General features: G+C 47.5%; 1 protein-coding gene across 8 annotated transcripts in view; it reads left to right on the forward strand.

The window, feature by feature from the left end:
• Dys (Dystrophin) overlaps nucleotides 1–23,171 on the forward strand; it is a 478,030-nt gene that overhangs the window by 422,521 nt on the left and 32,338 nt on the right. For all 8 annotated transcript variants that reach the window (XM_077685804.1, XM_077685803.1, XM_077685805.1 and 5 more), the window contains 3 exons: nucleotides 17,407–17,579; nucleotides 21,867–22,135; nucleotides 22,944–23,104. In XM_077685804.1, coding sequence (XP_077541930.1) covers nucleotides 17,407–17,579; nucleotides 21,867–22,135; nucleotides 22,944–23,104 — 603 coding nt within the window. The remainder of the gene's footprint in view (nucleotides 1–17,406; nucleotides 17,580–21,866; nucleotides 22,136–22,943; nucleotides 23,105–23,171) is intronic.

Consider the following 23,171-nt stretch of genomic DNA (forward strand, 5'->3'; position numbering starts at 1 on the left):
ACTTTAGCGTTTTTGGGCCAATAGATTGATTTTCCAGCGTCAGCCGCCGTTATCACCGCTATCTCCGAGGGGTAGCGCGTCATCTCATGGGGAATTGGCCAAGGAGCTAGAAATGGTGAATTCGCACCATTAGTTTTTACCTTTTACGGCAGTATCTTCATTGGCTATAGCCCATACGAAGTGGTGCGAACCAACAACCGCTGTATCTGCATTGTCTATGGGATGGCGCTGTCATTGCCTCGTGCAAGGGATCGTTAACATGCCTGCCGCTTTGGCCTGTACAGCATCTTCTAAACGAAAAAAGGAATGTCATTGCGTTTTTGCGACAGTGAACAAATTCGCAAGCGTGTTTCTTGTGCACGGATCCGAGGCTTTTTCTCGCCTTTCTCGTTAAACCGTTTTCAGCTGTTGTTTTGAAGCTGTTGGGTATTAGTCAGCGCTTAGTCCCGGGCTCTTCCCTTGTCCCGTTCATTGCGCTGTGTCCCCAAATTTTTAATGATAATCCGGATAAAATGGGAGCGCATGACATTTCCTCCCTATGAAATAAGGTAGCCGGTAGCTTGCAGTGGACTGGCGCGGAAAGCAAATTTAAAGGAGCCATGAAGACAAAATACAAGTTGGGTTTGTTAGAAAGACTGCTTAGTCCCGATAACAATGATACCAATATCATCGCAATCTTCGAACAAATAACGAAGATATTAAAGAAAACGTGTGAAGCAGTCGCGACCCCCTACCCAATTTCACGCAACTTTTCTATGACGTCACGGAACCTCGTTTGTGCGATTTCCGGCCGCCTAACTGACCTGTCGCGACGACACACGACTAGACGTCTGTAATGGGGCATCTAGTTCCATTTTACCGCATCACTTGAATGCTAACGTGCAGTTAACGCACTGAAAATTATGTTTTATTGTTGGCCCGTATGACGCCATTCTTGCTCATAACACGTCACTGTGGCGCAAAATTTGAAAGTTTTTAAATACTTCTTGCTTTTTTTTTTCATTAAAAAAACAACTTTTGTGGCTGTAATGGAGCTGAGTGAGATACTGAATCCTAGTTCTTTCAAATTAAACAAAGTTGTATTTTCTCTTCATGGCTCCTTTAAACACGCCATTAACATAACACCCTTTGGCAGCATAATATCCACTGATTTGTGACCGCATTTCCTATTACGAACACTCTTCGAAATTGAATCGCTTCTTGCCCGCATTCAGGAAAAAAAAAACAAGATTAATTGCCTGATCTGTCTCAAATTGAAATGTTCACCACTATTTCTTTCTTCCTCATTAAACGCTCGCGCTACGTTTTTGGACAAGCCAAAGAAACCGTATTGTCTAGGATTCTTTCCAGAGCTGCATAAGGTGCTTTCTGCTTTTTTTTCTGCTAAATTCAGTCGCCTTTTTCGTTTCTTTCCTCTCGCTTTTTTTTTTTTTTTCTGCCTGGTTCGTTCGACCGATATTATGGAGATTGTATCGAGTTAGTGGGGACACATCGTATAGATTTGCGAGTGCCCGAGCCCAAGAATAAGATTAAAACCTTGTGAAACTGAGTTTCGAAAGCTGCTGCGAAATATTTTTCGGGAGCAAACATGGCTCGCGGTGAAGTAGATTTTCTTTTTATTTCCCTCGTATACGTTTGTGGTATCGCATGGCTTTTAAAACTCGGCATATTTTGTTTCAGTACCACGGTAGAGAAAAAAAAAATTAGCATTCGCTTTTCTGGTGTATCACTTCTAACGATTTCTCACTATAGGATTTCTTCCTTTCTTTCTTCCTTTCCTTCTTTATTTCTTTTTTTTCTTTTTCCTTTCTTTCCTTCGTTCTTTCTTATGAAGCCTGCGCACAAATCTTGCAAGGTTCGAATTATAATCTAAAGGAGGGTAAGGGTGCTGGAGAAGGGGAGGGGCTAAAAAGAGGGTAACTTCGATTTTCAGACGTTACTCGTGGCTACGGCTTGATTAAATAAATCTTTTATGCGTATGAGGACGGCCTGAGTTAATTTTCCTTTGTTGCGCTACCGCATAAAAAAAAGCAATAATGCTTCACGGTACTGTGTTTTAAATATTCAGTGACGATTCCCATTCGGGTGAGGTGCTGCTGGTCCTGAACTGAATGCGAATTACAGCTTCTTGACAGCACCTCTATATCGGTCGATTGCGAAATAATCGGCGCTTGAAAGTGCGTATTGTGAGCTGTACGCTCTCGGTGGTGTGGCTTTTCGTTCATTACACGTGGACTGACCTGGACGCCGGTGGGAAGACCCTCTTAGACTGGAACTTCAGACTTCGTCTTCACGATGGCTCTCAGTCATCCTGACCACCCCGTGACCTGCCCCATAACATCTTATGGCCGAGTTTTCAAGAAAGGGGGCACAGCTTCTCATAACGTGAAGCGGGTGATAGCGGTGACTGTCTATAATCATGTGATGCGTCGTTTTGCGGTTTTATCGTCAGTGCGCGTGGTCGGTCTCGTCTGCCACTTCATGTGCTAAGTTATGGAAGGACATAGGAGGGGTGGGGTCAAGCAACTGCAGCGCGCAATCACCGGTAAGCTCGGTACCTGGGACCATTCACATGGCATGTTTTTAATCCGCACTGCGCAGGAGAAAGCAGTAGTTGCTGTTGTGTGAATTCAGCGAGTTGGTTTCACAACATATCTGTGCGGGTACTCGTGGGTGGTCCGTCACCGGGTGCGCCGCGTCCCGTCAGCCGGATGCTTGCTTTTCCTTGTGTGCTTGTTTGTTAGTCATGCCACGCTCCCCGGGTGACACAAAGCGGGCCGCCTTACATCCGCCAGCGAAGGTTGTCCGCCCTAGGCTAATCGAGATGAATGCTCCCCCACTACGCCGCATCGAGCGCTGGTCCGGTCGACGGAACAATGGTCCGCGGAGGCATGCCGTGAAAAATGGCCGTGCACTGTGCCGCACAATATGGACACGTGTTGACGGCATGCCTGGCGCGAGCGACCAATTTTGTTGCCTCCAACCCCGCCGCCCACTCGTGCTTAGGATCAACGACCTTACATATACCGGATCGATCGCGTGAAACGACCCACAGAAGAGTGGCCTCTTGGCAGGGATTCAGTTGCGGTTTTTGGCACCGCTCCGATCGCGTCCGATGAAATGGGGCAAACCTCCGTGCGCTGTTGAACAGCATAAGGAGGCTTTGAGTTGCTCTTATTAACCGCTGTACAAACACGTTGCCAACATTCCGGTAAAGACCCCGTACTGTAACTGGTCCGGCGTAGCTGCAAAAGCATTTCATGCTTTTAAAAAATTGCAAATACCAACCTTTTGGGCAGTGGTCTTCCTCGTCTTGTCGTCTCAGCGAAACCGGGTATAGTCGCCAACTATCGCTTCTAGGAAAGGAAGGAAAAAGCTTTTTTTTTCTGTATTTTTTATCTCTCATCTTAGGACTCTTAGGAGGAACGAATGAAAAACGAGTGACAAGTAAATGACAGGGTTACATGACTCTGGTCTCGATGAAAACCACTCCACTTGCACGGATGACCTTCCTGACCTGTGTGCCTATGTAAGCTCAGGAAAAGAGCGTCCCAAAGCGTTTCCTGTTGTTTTCGTCGCTTGATTGGCGCGGAATAACGGGGCAGTCCATCTTTGCTCTTCCTATTCCCTCAGCGGCATTGCTCGCCCAGTGCTCCCGGTACCCAAGCTAATGTTCATTCTTCTCTAGTCTCGCGGTTCCCGGAATGTCGTTTAGCCCCGGCTGTCGGTCCGGCCAAGGGGGGAAACGAGGGCTAATTTATATTGATTGTTGCGGTTGACGTCGCGCCAGCAGCTGGCTTTCTCTATGAGCGAGGCCCGTATTAACTGCAGCACCTCTTGCCCTCTTGGAAGATAAGGCGCCTTGCAGCGAGGGCCTTTGGTGCCCCGTATTTCCGCTTCAACGGGCGTCGCTGTTCACGCCAGGCGTTTTATTTCGAGGGCGCAGATGCTGAATAGTCGGATTATCTAACGCGGAGAAAAAGAAGGATGTACTATTACGAGCAATATGAAAGGGAACACAAGAACGCGCAGAAAACACCCTCAGACCCAGCTGTGAGTGATACGCAGCGGCCGCCGTCGGAAACAAAGTGGTAAGGGGGACGCTGTTCTAACAACTGTTCCCATTCCCGCCGTCCATCTTACTGGCTGTCGGACGATACCATATTATCGGCGAAATGACGTAAGCTGCTGCTTTGTAGAAATGCCAGCGTGGTGGGAGTGTCAACAGTTAGTGGAAGAGCGCCCTCCTTTCCCTCTTTTGTTTTCACAGCGCCATCCTCGTATCGCTCCGAGTCTGTCTCGAGGCTTTTTGCCACGCGTTCCTGTGTTCCCCTTCATATTGCTGATGATAGTACTTTGCGACGGTAACTTGTAGTTAGGTCGCTTCTGCACCGCCGACGGTAGTCAATTGTTTCCAGTTTTAGTGTGTTTATTAATTTGTTTGCATCGTTGTTTTTAGCAATGGAAAATAGTAACGTATAGATTGCATGGATTCGGTTAACGGTCCTGTTTTTTTTATCGTCTGTATAAATAAGGGTTTATGAAGGGTGCACAGTGTGTCATGCACGCTCATGATTAAGTGTTCAAACAATAAGTTCTACGTCCGTTTTATTTGCTGAATATGGACAACGTAGAAAACGCTAAGCGTCATATTGTGCATCCTTTTTAAAGGCGATGGTCTTTCTTGGGCAACTTAACCGCAGAAATTTTATCTGTCTGTATGTCTGTCTCTCTGTGACTCGATTCAGCCACCTGGCCAAAGTGAAACAGAAACTGCGCAATAGTCTTATATACCCACAGTCAAATCTAACCGTCTTAGTCCGATGAACAAAAACAAGACATTACGCAAATATAAGACAGGAAATCAATACATGAGTGCCATTTGCAGTGTTCCTTTATTAAAAAATTCACCGGTGCTTGGTTTTTGCGATAGCAAATGAAATACTACATTAACTGCAGAAAACCGTCGCCTGCTGTTACCCGCGCTCCCTCGCGGCATTTAAAAAATCAAACGGCAACAGCAACGAAAGGTTCCACTAGATAGATTCCACGTTACGCTTGGAACGCTCGTGGAGTAGGGCAACGTGGTTTAAACGTTGTAGTAGGGTGCCTCGATTCACGCGCGTCTCCGCCGTACGGCAGCGCTGGAATAGAGGCACCTGACTTGGAGCAGTGGAACGCGGTAAATCTAAATTGACTTGAGCAAGCCTCTAGCGTGGAAGGAACAGCATGAGAAGTAACCGGGAAAGAGAAGGGAGAGGCATTTGCTTGCCAGGGGCGCCAGTCGTTTATCCTCTTCCGTCGACATTTGCAACGAAAGGAATAGATACGCGGACGTTTTCTATCAAAGGATTCTTTCCGAACAAAATGCAATTTTTATTCCAGTCTTCGCCCACGAAATTTTCTCGCGTCCTTCAAAACGCACGCACTCTTTCTTGAAGTAACTTAATTAAGAGATATCCGACTACAAGTGGCAGCGAGAGTTTCTAATAAGCGGTAAACTCTTTTGACCGACCCGGATACGTAATACGGCATTTTGTGGACATAATATATATGAGACCACACAGCGCTCCTTGTGTATTCGAACGAAGTTTCGCTCCACATCTAACATCGCAAAATTTCTCAACACCACTGAAAAAATTCACTCCGTGCGATTTAATCTTCTCCGACACACGCCTTTTTTGCGATATCCCGCTCTCGTCCTTCCCGCCTTTCTCTCTGTTCCCCCCCACCCCGTTTGCTACCGCCCCCCCCCCTTCCCCCCTTTTTTTTCTTGGCATCTTTCCTTAAATTTTTATTGTTCACCGCCATTTTTTTTTCAACCAACGAACGTTGCGGATCGAACCCTTCTCCCTTTGTTTTTTTTATTATTATTATTATTATTATTCGTTTGGTCACAGGTACTGACTTCCCTCCCCGTATACAATACGCAGCGTGGTGGTCACTGCCCAAACTCGGCATTAGGCGGCAGACGTGTCGCTTCTCCCAGCCGGGCATGGAACTCTCAAACTTTGACTCGGCTTCAACTCGGCCCGACCGGAAGTCAGCGCGCAAGCCGATTTCCTTTTTTGCAGGGATAAAGTAGAGCTGCATCTTACAGAGACAGGCCGGCGGGTCCGTGTTGTCCGGTCTCCGCTTCGAGCGGCTGTATAAGCGTGGAGTGGGAGCGATCCGTTCCGCGCGGGGAACGGATCGCTGTTATTAATCTAGTTACGGGCCCCATTGCCGCGGGCTCCGAACGCGCCTTCCGCTCTCGAGTACTTCCTCGCGCGCGCGAGTTTTGACAGGATGCCCGCCTGCAGGAGTGCTAATGCGCTCAGCTGGTGTGCTCCGCGATGCGAATTCATTCATTCATTCCTCGATGCGGGCTTCGGGCATCGGCTTGCGGACGACGGTACTCGCGTAGGCTGCGCGTTCCCTTGGTGATAAGGCAATCTGCGGCACAAGGCACGAGCACCTGTAGTACGTTAGTATTGTGGGTACGACTCCCGCGCTATAATTAAAAGCCTGGATGACGATATGGAAAAAGATGGCGGCAGGGGTTCACGGAGGTTGCGAATTCTCAACGTATAGTGCTGATGCATTGTATTAGATCGGTTCCTGCAGACGTTGAGTGGTACGCGAAGGAATATTGAGAGCGGGGAGGTCTGAAAGCCCCTACGGCCAGCGGAAATTCATTTCTGTGCAGCCCAGCATTCAGTCTTCCAGCTGTTCCGCACAACACGCTTTGTATTCGGGCTGCACTATGCGCTAAATAAGTGTGTTTATTTTGGAAACGCTGAACCCCGGCGAAGAAGCAAGGCACTTAAAAAAAGGCTTAGGACGCCTACGCGCTTTTTATGCGTTGATAAAATAAAATCATTAATGTCCAATTAAAGGCCGCTGGGTGACCCTGCAGTCCTGCGCGGCGAGTAACAATGTTTTCAAGTTTTGCGATTAAGCAGGTGTGGATTATTTTCTTTAGTTTTTTTCGTTGGCGCCTTGGCTGTAGACCGGAATGCTTTGGACGATATTGCTGAGAGTTCTATTTCCGCGCAGAGCAGCCTCGGTCACTTCTGGCTGTTGCGCCGCCGGGTGAAGCCAGCGGATTTTGTGACTGATGTGTCGGTTCTGCCGGACGCAGAACCGACATCCGCGTCGCTCTGCGCATTCCCAGGTGCTTCCCATCAGAGCAACCAAGTTTCTTGTGCTTCGTTAATGTGAAACACGTGCTGTTGAACGCTTCACAGTCGCGTGGATTTGTGTTCGAATGGAATGAAAACAATGCAAATACTATTGCGAGAGGGCGAAACCGGTTCGAACGATTTCCTTACAACAGAGTGGAATGCTGGTGGAGCAACGGGCGTGTTCTTTTCTTTTTATTTTCGAATTTTATTTGTGGTTGAAGGAAAAAAAAACAATCATGGCTTTGTTCTTAACTAACTACTCTTCCTTTAATTAAAGGAACGTGCATCAGTACGCCGGCATGCAGGCGCAACGCTTACCGATAACGACAAACCAGTCCTCGCCGCAGGCAAAGTAGACCTCGTCACATGCGAAGGATTAGATCCCCAGGTGGTCAAAATTAATCCGGAGCCCTCCACTACGGCACGCCTCATCGCCTGTGTAGCGTCGGCGCGTTAAACCCCACAATCAATCATTAGACCCGCAACTTGATCTTCCCCAGCTTCTCAGTGTTGAAATGCGCTACTAAAAAAGTACACATCGTTTCTCTACTGAACAGGCATACGACCTAACGGCAGGCCGTACTCTCGAGTGTGTAGAAAACCAGCGCATGTGCAGTCCTTCTCAACCTGTCAGCCAGCTAACACCGGATGTATTGGGGGCTGCACGTTCCGTTGTCCGTACTCCTTCGCATGAAATTTTGTAAGCGCATAGCTGCACATCACCTTAAAGTGATCGTCTGCGAGTTTTCGGGTATAACATTTTAGCATTCAGTGGGCAGCCTTGGTGCTTTCTGTAAATCCAACGGGGCTGGCCGTGCTCGCTTGTTTCGGGTCCGAGATTAATTACTCTCCTTTTGCCGTAATTAAAGTAAATTAGCTGAGACCTCTCGCGCATCCATTATCTCCATCCCGCAACGCCGCGAGTTCAGCCACTCTGCCTGTCACACGGTCTGAAGAACCCGCGGCAGAGATTAGGGAGACGGAGCGCGAAAACCCGGACCGGCGTTCGCAGGGGCGAAAGGTTTACGGGCGCGGCGGCAGAGAGTTTAAGGAAGTCGAGTTGAGAACTTCACTGCGAGTCTGGTGGAAAAAACAGGAGTGGCGGCGTTCGGCGGGGGAAGGCAGGGAATGTCGGTGCAGACGACCCAGCGTTGCTGCGCCGCGCCGCGTGTTGCGGCACGCGCGCTAATGAATAAAGATGTTATAAGCGCGGGACGCGCGGCAGCTGTCAAGGGGAGATTGTTTGGCGGAAGGGAGGCGGGAGAGGGCAGGCGTTTCAGCGAGCCGCGTGGGCGAAGGCTGACACGCCTAAGTGGCATGTTAAGAGCGCTCGGTCGATTCTCGGTCGCTCTCTGCAGGTACCGCCGGCCGTCGAGAGGCTGCGGGAAGGCATGGTCCCTGATGTGGCCCCTTGTGCGTTTAAGCTCTAAACGGGGTCGAGGCCTGTTGGTCCCCCGGTCTGCCGCTTCTCCACACGTCTAGATGGAAATAAAGCCCGGCAGGCCGGCACTGCGGACCAGGAGAGGCTCTTAGCTGAATGTGGTGATAAGTCGGCGCTGGGCGAAGTTTTCGGCAAAGAGTTGTCACTTCGTTGGAATTACGTTGTCGCCATGCCATTCGGTTAAATTGTTTGCGTACCGAAGTGTGCCCTTCGGACCCCCTATAGCATCGTAAATGATATCTTCCCTGCTTTAACAAGCTGTTCCAGTTGTCTGCGGGGTCGCACGTGTTTCAATTGCCTGAACTTCCTGGTGCCAGTGACGGCGCACACTTAGATTGGCTGGCCCCGGACTGGAAACGTCCCGGGGGCTTCCACTGTACGGAGTCTGCTTTGCGTGCTTGCGTCTACCGCTTTGCTTGAAAAGCAAACAAACAAAAAAAAGACGCTTTGGCTGCGCAAACCACGCCGAAGCACATTTCTTGAGCGAAATCATCTCAGGTCATGACAGGGTGTATCCTGTTCGCCCTTGGCTTCATTGAGTCGTTCCTCGCTTGTTGGATCGCACTAAATAAACAGGACGATCCTGCCTTCTGTCCAGGGTTTGATGCCTATCTGTAGACCGTCTGGACTCCACGCCTTTTCTACACGACGTCTAAATCAAAGAATGCACCGTGATTCTGGCGCACTTCAGTAATTTCAGTTGATACAAATTAGTTTGGAATGCGTGTGACAGGACTTTAAGAACGAAGGTGGCACGCCAAGAGGAATTTCTGCGTTATTACATTCGCGTGCAGGGCGCTCGCCGAAGTGAATTCACGGCCTTTTTTCGCGCTATCATCGCTGACGCCATTTGGCGTATGTCGTCGGCTGCTCCGGCCGTTCTCGTCAAGATCAGCGCGCTACGATTCTTGTCCTCCTATCGCCGCTGAAAGAGAGAAAAAAAAAACGGCAACAAGCGCACGTATCAAAGGACGTATAAATCAAGAAAGAAAGCAACGTCAAAGAGGAAGCGTTTTCTCCCAGACACGCTCGCTACCAGCTATTCGCTTTGAGGCTGCTGCCTCGCTCACTGCACACACACTTGCTTCTGTGCTCGCCGAAATCCCATTGTGACAAGTGGCTCCCTCTGAGACGAAGAAAAAAAAAAAAAAAGCTACGCGAAGAGGAGGCAGCAGCAGCAGACGTCTGAGTACGTCTCGGCGAGGACGGAGACGGGCTTCTCCTGCGGAGCAGCGGGAGGCGGCTTCTTTTCATTAGCGAGCAAGCAAAGGAGCATCTTGGCGCGAGAATCTCTTATTCCCCCTCGTCTTACTTCGTTAATTTTCCTTGCCGTCTCTCGCGGGTGAGGAAGGAAGGTTCCTGGCTGCCGCCACAAGGGCACACGCTCGGCTCGAATGAGCAACGCGGAACGAAAGCGTCAAGATTGACAAAGGGAAGAGGCGGCACTCGACTTGAGAAGGCCTTGCCTTGTGAGGAGGCCGGGGGAGCTTCGCTGCTGCTGCTTTGCCGTGTGCTCCTCTTCTAACGCCGCCGCAGCGGCCACGACAGGGAAATTTAATTTAGAGCTGCCTCGGAGGAGCAACCGTTTCGGGCCGGACACGTACTGCGTATACGTGTTGTGCGCACTTGCTGCCGCCTCTTCTGCGCCGCCCTTGGCTCCCCCTCCCACCGCGCTCTTTGCTCTGCAATCTCTCGTCGTGTGCTGATCTCTGAATCTCTACGGAGCACTTCTTATGCCTTGCTCCGCTCCCCACCGTCTCGCTGTTTGCGAGCCACGCTTATTGCGGGAGAAGCCTCCGTGTGTTTGCTTCGCCGTCTCCTTTGTCCAGCTTGTCTGATTTTGTGGGGATTGCGTACATCGATACTGCGCACGTTGCTTGCATTCTTGTGTTCCTCTATTACTTTTTACCTTGCTCTTGTTCGCGGGTTGAAACGCCTTCTTTTTTTTTTTTTTCAATTAATGGTGCAATCGTATTGTGGGCGCTTAATTGTGTCAATAGAACTACATCACAAGTCTCGTGGACTCCTTTTTTCTAGCGTAACGTTACCCAGTTATCTTTTTGCTCTTCCTGTCGGTCTTATCAGTGTTTATCTGCTATTATCAGCCATTTAATTTCCTCTCCCCTTCCTATTCCTCACACTCTTGATGTATAGTTATTATTGCGAGACCGCTAATTAGACTCGCGTCTCATAACTGTACACCCCGCTTCAGAAATCTAATTTGCTACTACTTATCCCTCTTCAACGAAATGAAGTATCATTTTCAAAGTGAGGCTTGTACCGTAATCTGGAAAGAAAATAAATGCCTGGAAAATACGTGTGCGGCGCAGGATGGCTTTTAACGTGGTAAAAAGTTCGCAAAGAAGCTAGTATGCGGCTTCAGGTAATGTCTTAATTTCCTTGAAAGCTTCAAGATCATTCTGACAGCTCGCTCTCAGGCATGGCATCCGAGACGCCGTGGCGCAAGCTAGACGAACTGGTAATAGCTGGAAGAGCGTTAAACAGAATTATACCCCTATTCACGCTCTCTAGAGCTGCGCAGTGTTTAAAATAGCTCAGACCAACGGGAGACTTAAAAATTAAAATTTTAAACTAAGCGTGCCGAAAAGAGGCGCCTGCTGCTTTGAATGCCCCTGGTTAATGTCGAGCATTTTTTAAATATATTTATTCCTATTATATTGCTCTTCGTTCGGCGAACAGTACGCCGTTGGAGAGGCCTTGAAAGAAGCGCCTCATGCACGTATTTCCACGTTCGTTCTTTTCTCCGTCGCAGTTCGTCAGTGATTACTTTATCCTACATATCTCTTTTTTCCCACTTTGAGTCTTGCGCTCACTTCTTATTATTATTCCAGAGAATAACCTGGGACGACGCGCGCGCGCGCAGAAAGCAAAGAAACCCAGCGAAACGCGCGCAGCAGCTACCAAGCTCTGCCCCTGTAAAGCGGGCCGTATATACCAATCCGTCCCCTCCCCCTTCCCCACCGGCGTTATCTCTCATGCCTTCCCTCTCCGGCGTATGCGTCCCCGGATGCAAGCCGTAGTGTTTTCCGAGACAATGAACATTTCTTTGCTGCCCCCCTCCCTCCTAGAGCTCGAGACTGGAGAATTCCTCGCTAGCCGTCGTCGTTCCGTTTTACGGCTGCCCGCTTTCCGTCTTTACGGTTTCTTCCCGTCTTAATTTAATACCGCTCCTGTTAGCGCGCTAGACGTAGCAGTTGTCTGGTATCTCGCGACTGCCTTCTCTCTCTCTCTCTCTCCCCATCTTGGAGCTGCTCTTTCCTCGCTCGTACCTGCTGCGGAAGCACGTCGTCGCGATATGGCGCTCTGGTATTCGCCAGCCAAGGGGGAACCGCATAATACCTCGCTCGCGTCTCCTTGTTCGCCAGGCCCCTTGTACCCGTCCGTGTCCTCTCGTGTTTTCGGGCCTGCCTGCTTGAGACTATGTTTGCGAGTGAAATTTTCCTATCCCTTCTCGTGCCCCGTGCCGCTTCTCTCTCTCTCTCTCTCTCTCTCTCTCTCTCTCTCTCTCTGCATGCTGCTTGCTCTTGGTTCCCCCCCCCCCCTTGTTTGCTTAAATTTTTTTTCCTTTCGTTTTTTTTTTAATTTTAAGCCCGTGAAACTTCTGCTTCGTTGGCACACGCTCGCGTTGTTGTCGTTGCCTTTTCCCGTTTTACTGTTCTTTGCACGCGAATCACCGAGCGTGGTTAGTTCGCTGGGCGTGCATCCAAGCGTCAACTCACATTGCATTTCTGTTTCCTTTCTTCTTCTTTATTTTTATTCTCGCTTAGGGCTCGTTGCTCTTGTTTGTTTGTATGTTTGTTTCCTTCTTTCGTGGTTCTTGCTTCCACATATTGAATTTATAATGGCCACTTATTCCGATTTTTGCCCGAGGTGGTGTGCTTCAATGCAACTTCCCGTTATCGTGAATGCCGGTTCGCGCGAGCCCCATTACGACTGCGATGCGCGCGATCCGGACGACATGACGAGCTATAGTGTTTGCAGCCACAGACCCATGCTACGTGGGCGGCACGAAGGCGCTTGCTTTGGCCACGTTTTGGCCACGTACGTCAGGCACTTCCGTTCGTCTATTATTCGAAGCGGGACAACGTTCAAACTGCGAGCGGTCCTTCTCTTTTCCTACGTCATTTCGTGCTTCGTTATTTCGCCAGTAGCGTTTAATATTGCCGCGAACCATACATTGGGTTTGTTTATTTGTGTTTTGCTTTTACCGCCCGGCTGCGCCAGTCTGTGTTATCTCTGCGCCAAGGGAAGCGCGTGTTCCATTCTTTCTTTCTGTGCCGCATGTGTTATCTGTTATGATAGGGAGAGCATTCCGATCTAACGTGAACAGCCCAGAATAATCTTCTTGGATCTACTATGTTCTCGATGCGAATCGACGTTTCGAGAACCACGCGCGCCAAAAGATAAAAAGCCTGCAGTGCGGACGCCGGGGCATTCGATTCGACGTCACTCGCCTGTGCAAGTCACTTTGTTGACCGCTGCTTCGCCGCCTCTGTATTCTTTTGAGTTGTTAGGGGAGCACAAGTTCGCTCCAATAAACGTGTTTCTCATTCAACACCACTGCATCGTCCTTGTCTTCGTGACAATATTATTAGATGCAGAGCATCTGATTCACTCGCCTTGTCCCTCCGGCGTCGTCGTCGTTGTTGTCGGCGTTGTCCACCCCTCTGCCATTCTCCTCGCCGCGCGAGCTGCGCTCTCCGCCGCTCTCCGCCGCTCACCCCCTCTCCTCTCCGATAACGAACACTCTCTCGCGAGGGGCATTGGATTGGATTGGATTGGATTGGATTGGCTTGGCTTGGATTGGATTTGGATTGGATTGGATTAAAGTGGATTGTGTTGGATTGTGTTGCGTCATAGCCGCGGCACGTTGCGTCATAGCCGCGGCAGACGCGCTGGGGCCGGCGCATGTGCAGTACTCTCTCTTCCGCGGTTTCCTCTCCTTCGGGCGCGCTGCGCATATAACCGGTGTGCCGTTCTCCGGCGAAGCAACATCCACGCTTGGCTCAAACACCTAGAGTCCACGCCGCTTTACAAGTACGCCAACGTCGTCATCGACTGGGACCAGCTTACGCAGTCCCCTCAACGTTATGCGCGCTATAAAACGCGTTCCCTTCGCCGCTCCGCCACATCTACACAGGGGTTCCCGCGAGGGGAGGTGGGAGTTTTTTTTATGTCTGTAGTTTCAGAGGTAAAAAAAAAGAAAAAAAAACTTTGTGCGATTCGCGCAGAGGTTCAATGGCCGCGTTTATTATTATTGCTCGTTGGTGCGTGCGCGCGTGCGCGCACAATAACTACCTCATATTATGCGGGAACCGTCAGGTAAACAAACGGCAAACCTGGCATCCGTGTCGACTCGATGCAGTTCCTTAAAATTACTAGCACTGCCGAGGATATATCCTTGCACAGACGCCTTGGCATGTGACGTCATTTGCATGTGACGTTTGCATGTGTCTGAAAACAAGTAATGATTATTCAGAACTGATGCGGCGAATAAGTAAGTACGTAAATGGTTAACAATCAGCGCTGGCCCATAGTGACTGTCAGTTATCCAGCCAACTGAAATATCGGTGCTTTTTCATATCAATTCGCCAGTTCTGTGTATTGTTATTGCGGTTGCGTCCATAATATTTACTATGTTACCAATTATTTCCGCGTTAAAACTGTTAGCATGTTGTTTTTACTCCGTTTCTGTGTTCACATCATATTCGTCGCGGAGGCTCTGCGTTTTACGTGTACTTGGGAAGGGTACCTGTTCAGAGCGCTGGCAGCAGCCGTTACAAAATGCTGAGTCAGTGCTCTTTCTGCATAATTGATTTGTTTTGCGCAGAATCAATCTGGATCTCTAGTTTAAATGCGCACGCTCTGGCCTACTCAGCCGCCGTAAAGTGGGCTTCGTCTTGCGCTTCCGAGTGCTGCGTTCGTGCACGCTCTTCGGGGGACCTAGCCGGCGTTCTTTCTTTTTCTTGTTCCTCTTCACTCCTCTTCTCTCCACTGCCTTCTTTCCATATTTTGTACCGTGTTTAAGTTTCCTGCGCATTTATTAATGCGTAATTCAAAGTTATAGCGGGCGTATGGTAATTAAACTTTATGGCCATCCTGGGATGCGCGGCCGTTTATTGTGTTTGTTCCGGCCTGGCGGCAGATCCGCAGACGAATTTTACTGTTGAGAAAAAAAGGGTCAGCTGCCCATTAGGCGTCTCTGTGGAATTTCATCAAGTATCGTGGGGGAGATATTTTCGCGGGCATACGTTCTTTGCGAAATGCAAAACATCTAGTTTTTAACTTCGCAAGTCATGATAAACTGATATCGCTCTTCGTTTAAGTGGAGTTAGTGTTTTTACCTTTTCTGTTGCTCCGCGTAAATGTAGATTCGAAGAAAAGTCCAAATTTTTGTGAATCAGCTCGACTACGCCTTTAGAGGCGTGGTGCATTACTACTTCTTTTGGCAGGGTGAGCAAATTATGGTTGAACGTCAACAAAGACTTGCCACATCTCTGTGTTTACTTGGAGCTCGAATTTATGTCCCCAAGGCTTAAATGGGCCTGCATATTTATTAGACTGCCTGTCTAAGTGCTCAATTTATTTGTTTTTATTTAGCGGGGGGGGGGGGGGGGGGGTTGAGGGAAGGGTTCAAAAATTTACTGCACCTTGCAGTGTTCACAGAATGCCATACTGCGTGCAGGACTGAGGCGATTTAGTATTTCGTCTGGCAGTTTTTACTAGCGGAGCGGATGCCCTCAGTTTACTTTATTGCTACCTTGCTTTTCTTTTTTTACACCAGGATAAAATTAGCAGCTCGTGCTATTCTTGACACAAACTGTTTTAACTCTTTCGTTACTGCGGGAAATTGACCGATTTGTAGGGGGTCTAAGAAAACATCTTTTTTTTTTTTTTTTGCTAAGCTTATTGGTTAGGCACATATTGCTGCGCCATAAAATGCAGATGATTCGACGTCCTTTCAAGCAACACCAGTTTTAATAATGTTTTCATAAAGAATAATTGCGAAAAAAATGATCAAATTCAAATTTTTTGTCCAGGCGTCATCGAAAATGTAAACAAGGAAGTTGTGGAAACAAACCACGAGTAGAAGAAGATATTTAGAATATGCAGTTTATAGGTAAACATTTCACAAACCCGTCCTAATAGAAAAATTGAGTTGCGCGGGACAATTTGTCAGATATCAAGAAAATGTTAGCACGCGTGGTGCCCGCGCCTTGTGGTGAAGCCCAACCTCCATCTAAAAATGCGCAATTTTGCATGGCTCTCTGGAAGAAATCTGGTGGTTTGACATTATTAGACACACCAGTTAGCCCTCACATGTTGTAAAAAACACCTTGTTAATGATTACGACCTGAACAAGATTCAGGGCAAGCAAGCGATGCGAAGAAATCTGCTTGGAGTGGAAAACCAAACTAAATCGTGGATGCTTGTTGACGTCCTGATCATCACATATCTGTCAAAACTTTCATTTGCGGTTTATTATCATCTTCTGACTCGCTACGGAAGCCCTGCTCACAGGAATAAGGTGTGATGCGCTAGAATCGTGCCCACCAGCAAGCTTGCACCGTGCAGCGCTCGCTCTACAAAAATAGTTCAGCACCACGAGCCTCCTACATTGCAGTGCCACCTAACATTTTCAAAAAGAAACAATATCAAGCCTGTTGTAGACTTAGTCAGAATAGACAGTTAGATTAGGGAGCGACACTAGACCTCAGGAAATACCTTCATACGGAAACGAAACTTGCCGGTTTACAGCTTTCATGTTCAAGGCTGATTGGAAGCGCTTTCCTGGTCTGAACTGATATCTGACGACTTAATATTATCTTTCTACTTTCAACTGGAGCTGTTATCACATAAGTAAGGTGTGGGTGAAGTGAAATCACGAGTGGCATGTTTTTTGTTTTGAGGAACAGTAGCGGGCCACAGAGGTGCCATGGCAAATCTGCTTGCAGTTGGGTAATTGTGTAGTAGCACCAAATACGAATATCACAATGCAAAAACAAAACCAAACCTGCTGGAAGCTGGTTGAAAATGCCAGGTCCACTTGTTAGACATGCGGCAGACCTTCAGAATTAAGCTTTAGCTGAGTAAAGGTACCCTTTCTCCAAACCAAAGATTACTAGTTAATAGCTGGTGTCAATTTTAGCTAATTACCATTTCTCAATGCTGTCGGATTACAAAGCTGTTTAACATAATTTGGTATTTGATTTGCTAGGAGCCTTTTGATAAAAAAAAATTGATGGTAATGCAGCAAAAACCATGAGCGGCATGCTTTTCTGTCAACTGCTGTGGCAGCCACACCCCCTTTTGCAATAACACATGCACCTCAGCTTGAAAAAAACTCTGTCAAAAATCTCAATGTTGCCAGAGTAGGAAAATTTAAACTGATTCTAAAAGTGCAGTGCCTAGACTAACCACTGGGGTACGTAAGGTGTATGAGAAACGACAACGAACTGAAAAAAAAATTGCTGGGTTGGTTTTTTTGGTCTAAAAAACATTGCATCTTCGTCCCCCTCACTCAAGCTAAGTCCCGCCCTCCGAATTCCTCCTTTTAAGTCTCTTTCTATATCAGCTTAGGTACATCACCCTGCTCATGATATAGCCTTTACAATTGCATACTTTCAGATTACGAAAGAAATTTTTTTTTTTTTTTAATTTTGCTTTTGGTAATCCTAAAGTCAATGCTGTGCATTCACGCTCAGTCTGACGAGCCTGACGAGCCCTTCCCTTCACAGTCTGACGAGCCCTCCCCTCTGCCTTGTTTCCCTGTTGCAGGAGCTGCAGCGGGAGATAGACACCCAGCGGGACCTGCACCAGACGATCAACGAGCGCAGCACGCACCTGCTGCAGTCCATGAACAGGCCCGATGAAGCAGTGCACTTGCGGCGGAAGCTGGACGAGATGAACGGCCGCTGGAACAACCTGCGCATGAGGACTGTCTCTCTACGGTACGCCTTCCACTGCCTCCTTTGCCTGGGGCCTGTCCTGTCTCCGACCTTGTTGCTTGCGCTTTGCGGCTGCGTGTGCGCTGTGCACGTGTGTGCACACACACAGTGCGGCCATTTTTGCGTGCATGGGCTGTGACGTGCCACTTGCAGCGCTGCATGGCCACGTGTGCACCGCAGGTTGTATTTGCATGTGACTCCTAAATGCTCTTGATGTCAGATAGAGGCCACCAGATGTCTGAAGAAATAATAATGCAGTCAAGAAGTTCAAAGACATTTCAAAACCCGTACGGGTGCCTTGTTCACAGTGAGGTGAAAAAAGACAAGCAGTCAAAATTTAAAGCTGAAGCTTGTGACGTAATGACCGCATGTATATCGATGGCAACGTCCCTTCTTTCCAGTTCATCGTATCATTGTGTGTTTTTATGAACGATGATTCCAGGAAAAAGCGGGATGTCAGGTGGTGCTCTTTAGACAGAACTGTAGCGTCGTCCTAGTCAGTATTGTGCTGCTGCTCATGCGCGGGCTTAGCAACACATTGGAAGTCACTGTTTGGTTTTTCCCCTCGCGTTGGTACTCTGATTTTTCTGGAGAACTCTCCCACTTCACCGATGTGAACTTGGTTGCAATTGGTGCAAGGGACAGGGATGCGGTGTCAGTGACAACATTACTATTCAAGAGGGCTGTGATATGGGCGAGTTGGTAAACATTCACGATTGAAAATCAGCGCTTCAATCAGGGTTTTTTTCGCGCTGATTTTCAATCATGACTGCATTATTGTTTTATAATAAAATGCCTGACCAGACGAATTTTCATTAGGGGTGTGCGAATATTCGACAATTTCAATATTACTCATATATTAAATGTGTTATATTCGTATTCACTTCGAAAACTATGTATTCGAAAGATTTCGAATATTCGAAAGGGTTCGAATATTTCAGTTGATTGATTGATTGTGGGGGTTTAATGCGCCGACGCAACGCAGGCGATGAGGCGCGCCGTAGTGGAGGGCTCCGGATTAATTTTGACCACCTGGGGATCTTTAACGTGCACCGAAATCTCGTACACACGAGCGTTTTTGCTTTTCGCCTCCATCAGAAAAGCGGCCGCCGCGGCCGGGAATCGAACCCGCGACCTCGTGCTCAGCAGCGCAACGCCTTAGCCACTGAGCCACCGCGGCGGGTAATATTTCAGTTGATTAGCTTGGGGGGGGGGGCTTTCACCTTCAGAAAAATGACCAAAAAAAACTTTTTTTTTTTTAAGTTACATATATGCGGCTTTTATGTTATTTATCTGGTGCGTTTGCAAAGTTTTTCCGCCGAAAACCGTCGCAAAGTGGCAGAAAAAAATACTTTTGCCAGCTGCAGTGATAAAATGTCAGCGCAAGAGGGCGAAAAAAAACGACAATTTTCAGAGCGCTGTATCTCCATAATGGGGCCACCGGGCGTGGCCATTTTGGTACCATTGTATCGGCCGAGCGATCCTCTTCCCGGTCCTGGCCGTCTCTTTTATCTTCATTCATTCACAAACGCGTGAATGACAGCAAAAGAAAGACGCACGAACGAAGCCAGAATAGATGCTGAAGCGCAGTTGGCCTTCCGGTCGGAGCGCGTTGAAACGGCCCTCCTGATTGGGCGTAGCTGCGGAAATGCAAGATGGCGGCCGCCTGAACTGCGTAGTGCCCATTTCTGAGTTGATTTGCGCTGCTTGGCTCGGCCAAGTTTCTGTTCAGTCATTTTATCTGCTGTGATATTTAACACGGACGTTATTGCGATGGTAATGCCAGAGATCAAAAGCCAGATTACGAGAAGTTGCATGGCTCGAAAGACAGAGTTCATCGAACACTTCATGGTGTGCGTGTCTTTACCCTGGAGGGTGAAATGCGGTGTGCGCGCTTGTGATAGCGGTTCGCGAAGTGAACTTTTCATCTGATTTGCTATCTTACTCACTTGGGTATTGCTAAGCTTGACAGTATAGGCTCGCTAGCCTTGTGAAAGAAACGGCCGACACATCAGAAGCTGCTGCACGCACAGCGTAGCTGCTGCGCGTTGGGGGATCGCCTGACTGCGCAACAGGGTACGATTGAACGCCAGTAGTTGTAGTGAATGCCTGCAAGTTAGGTTTAATGTTAAGAGCGACCTGACGGGCAATGTCAGTGATAAACAAAGTATGACATGTTACGGTACACGAGCGCCACGATGTTGGCGGGCCATATCGCTTTCTTGTGCAACGTTTTCGGTGAACTTCGACTAATCTTGCGAACAGGTCGGAGTTCGGAATAAAAACGTGTTGACGGCGTTAAAAATGTACCTTACTGTCATAGAATTTAACAAGTTGATATTTTGGGGGAAATTATTAATACCAATGCATACATCTATAGTTTAGTGCATATTGGCTGTGCTGCGAGGAATATTGGGTGCCCTGAATTTCAAGAGTACTAAAAAATGTGCACGTTTTGAAGTTGGAGTTATGCGGAATATTATACCAAGCATCAAAATAGCTCATTTGTATCCTTGTGGTTTGTAAACTTTTGGCATTGAACGCCTGCACATAAGCTGCTGCTCCAGGCAAGGTTATAAAGCATAAAAAAATTCAAAACTCAGTTTTAAAAATTAGGCAATAAAAAGAGTGATTCACTTGGTGCCACGGTCGAAACACTGCAGAGGTAAGTTGTCCAGTGCAATACTACAAGCAACCAGAGAGGAGCTGAAAATGATGTTTTATGGAAAGAAAAAAAAGCTGCAAAAGGCACTCCAATGTCAAGGCAAGGCATTCCAGAAGTGCCGTGTTTGAAACGACATGAAAGGCCCTAGTGCCTTTTGACGAGTGAAATCTATGTTGCAACTTCGGAAGCCGTTTTCTCAAAACGTGTTTTTTTTTTTCCCCTCTTACGTCGCTTTCTCCGGTGACTGCTTCGTGACCGCTAGGTCTTTTTTAATTCCGTTCTTTGCGTTACATTGCTTGATGAACAGTTCAGGTTATGACACTCTTTATTTTTCAGGTTTACGTTTTGTGAATTTTTTATTCAAATAGTTGTTCATGGTCTATATGCCTGTTATACATTCACCTCTAAACAAACTGAAAACTAAAAAAATTGTGTTGCAATAAAAAAAATCTAAGACTGCAAAGACCTCGTCCATTTATTCAAGAATGCAAAGCACTTTGAACAAGTTTTCTATGTTTCATAGGCCACTCAAGCTCGGTACGAAGAGAACAGAAAGAAAATCTTAAAAATAAAAGGTTTTAAAAATATTAGAAGTGTTCAAAGTATTACTTTGAAATTTTTATAAGTGTTCAAAGTATTACTTTGAAATTTTTATGGTATTATCACAGAAGCATTTCCAGTTGCTGTGCTAATTTTCATCAAAATCCACAAAGAAATAAAAAAGTGGATTTCGAAAGCTACGTCCCCCTTAATTATTCGATATTCGATTCGATATTCGAAGCTAGATATTCGTATTCGATTCATATTCGAAAAATTCGATATTCACACACCCATAATTTTCATCAAACCTTTAACTTCAGCAGACGTTTGCACACCCTTTAGCTCTTAATGGTAGCACAGCATTTGACAGCATAGCATGCACTAGCTTTCTGAGCTAATCACCCGAGTTGCTACTTGCCAAGTGCACTGCAAAAGTGAAGAAGTATCTCTTCGAAACTTTTTATCACTGTGTAAAACAGCCCTTTCTTCTAGGCAGTGCCAAAAGAAAAAGAAGAAAATCATCATGTGTTATGAGAACTTACTGGGAGAATACTGTATAATCATTATTCCTCATTTGACTATTAAGCCAATCATATGGCACTTTTCAGTGATCTCTGATGCCTGAAGAGGCTAACTTTGCTACGCCCGTGCTTAGCATCAACCAATCGATTCATATAGCTAATAAATCTGAATATTGTTCTCCCAAGCAGTTCTCAAGGGGTGAAGAACAGTTGAAAGCTTGAGTAACTGTTAGCTGAGTGTTAATTTTGTGCTACTGCACAAAAGGACAGAGGTTCCCTTCTCTGTTGCCAAAGCTGTTTTTCTGATAGAGCCGAAAAATTGTAATGCCCATGGGTTGGGATTTTGATACACAGTAGAGGGCCCTAGGTGATCTAAAATTATTCCACATTCCTCCTCTTTAGTGCATCTTATAGTCAAGCTCTTGCTTGTGTACACTATTTGGGAGTTTGATTTCATTTGATTTGGCTGAGTAGAGATCGATATTGCTTGCATGGTAGTTGTTTTAAGTGGTTTCTGAGGTGTTCAGAGCCCAATTTTGTGACACTCTCTCCTGGTATCTGCAGAAACCGGCTGGAGAGCAACGCTGAGCACTGGAACCAGCTGCTGCTGTCGCTGCGCGAGCTCACCGAGTGGGTGATCAAGAAGGAGACGGAGCTGTCGGCGCAGCCGGCCATCGGGGGCGACGTGGCCAGCATCGTGAAGCAGCAGGAAGACCACCGGGCCTTCCGGCGGGCACTCGACGACAAGCGGCCCATCATCGAGAGCAGCCTGCTCGCCGGGCGACAGTACATCGCCCGAGAGCCCCCCCTGTCGGACACCAGCGACTCCGAAGGTCAGCATCACTTGCGTCACTTGAATTCTTCAGTGTGCTTCCAAGCACCGAGTGATGCAAAAACACTGTAACTAGGAATACTCCTCCTACCTTCCTGAGACATGTGAAAGCCAGTATGTTTGCTAAGAGGCAGCTGTGGGGGGAATAGTTCGGGAAGGGTGGCTATGGGGGCTGCCTGTGGAAAAAGCACACCCTCATCAGCTAGCCACCACGTTTCCCAAACCCGCTAATAATTTCCTCTCCGCTCCCTCTAAACTTCATTGGAGCAGAGTCGAACCCTTGGAAAGGAAGTGGGCAACGGAGACAAAATAGCACTGCATGAAAGAATAGTAAAGGTTTTCAGGAATTGGGAAATGTTTCAGAAAAGGTTTTCAGGTTTCTGTTTCTGGCAATGTTTCTAATGGTGCTTAGTTGTGTCAAAACGCTGGCCCTACAGCATCCAAGCTAGAATTCATTTTGCCTGCATTTAGCGATGGTGCCTCAGTGTGTAAACGAAGCGGTAGACTGATATCGCAAAAAAAAAAAAATAATAAAGAAGAACAAGAAGAAAGTTGAGACTTGCCATGCATACAAAACACAAGTAACTTCTTCGAAAGAAAAGCAGCGTAAGCTTTCATGTCTTCTGGTGTCAGTTACTTCACCCCAGAATTCTTGAATACTGAGACTCTGTGACCAAAGTTAACACATGATACAATATTATTCAAATAAATATTAAAAAAAATGGATATTTGCACATGCCGGATAGAAATGTGCGGTAAATCGCTTCTGTTCTGAATTGGTGTTGAGACCTTCCTTTCTGTTTGTGCAGCCAAAGAATACGACGACAGCCGGGGCTACCGAAGTGCGGATGAGCAGGCGAGGGAAATCACCCGCAGCATCCGGAGGGAAGTGAAGAAGCTGGCCGACAAGTGGAACGGCTTCCTCAGCCACACAGAGCAGAGGCAGATGAGGCTGGATGATGTCCTCCTCGTAAGGCCCCCTCTTCTTTTTTCTCCTCTGCTCCCTTGAAGTGGTGAATGCACACACTTGACAGCGA

This window comes from Haemaphysalis longicornis, unplaced genomic scaffold (genome assembly GCF_048455015.1).
Source record: "Haemaphysalis longicornis isolate Haplotype H1 unplaced genomic scaffold, Haemaphysalis longicornis Haplotype H1 scaffold_9, whole genome shotgun sequence".
NCBI classification, from domain to species: Eukaryota; Metazoa; Arthropoda; class Arachnida; order Ixodida; family Ixodidae; genus Haemaphysalis; species Haemaphysalis longicornis.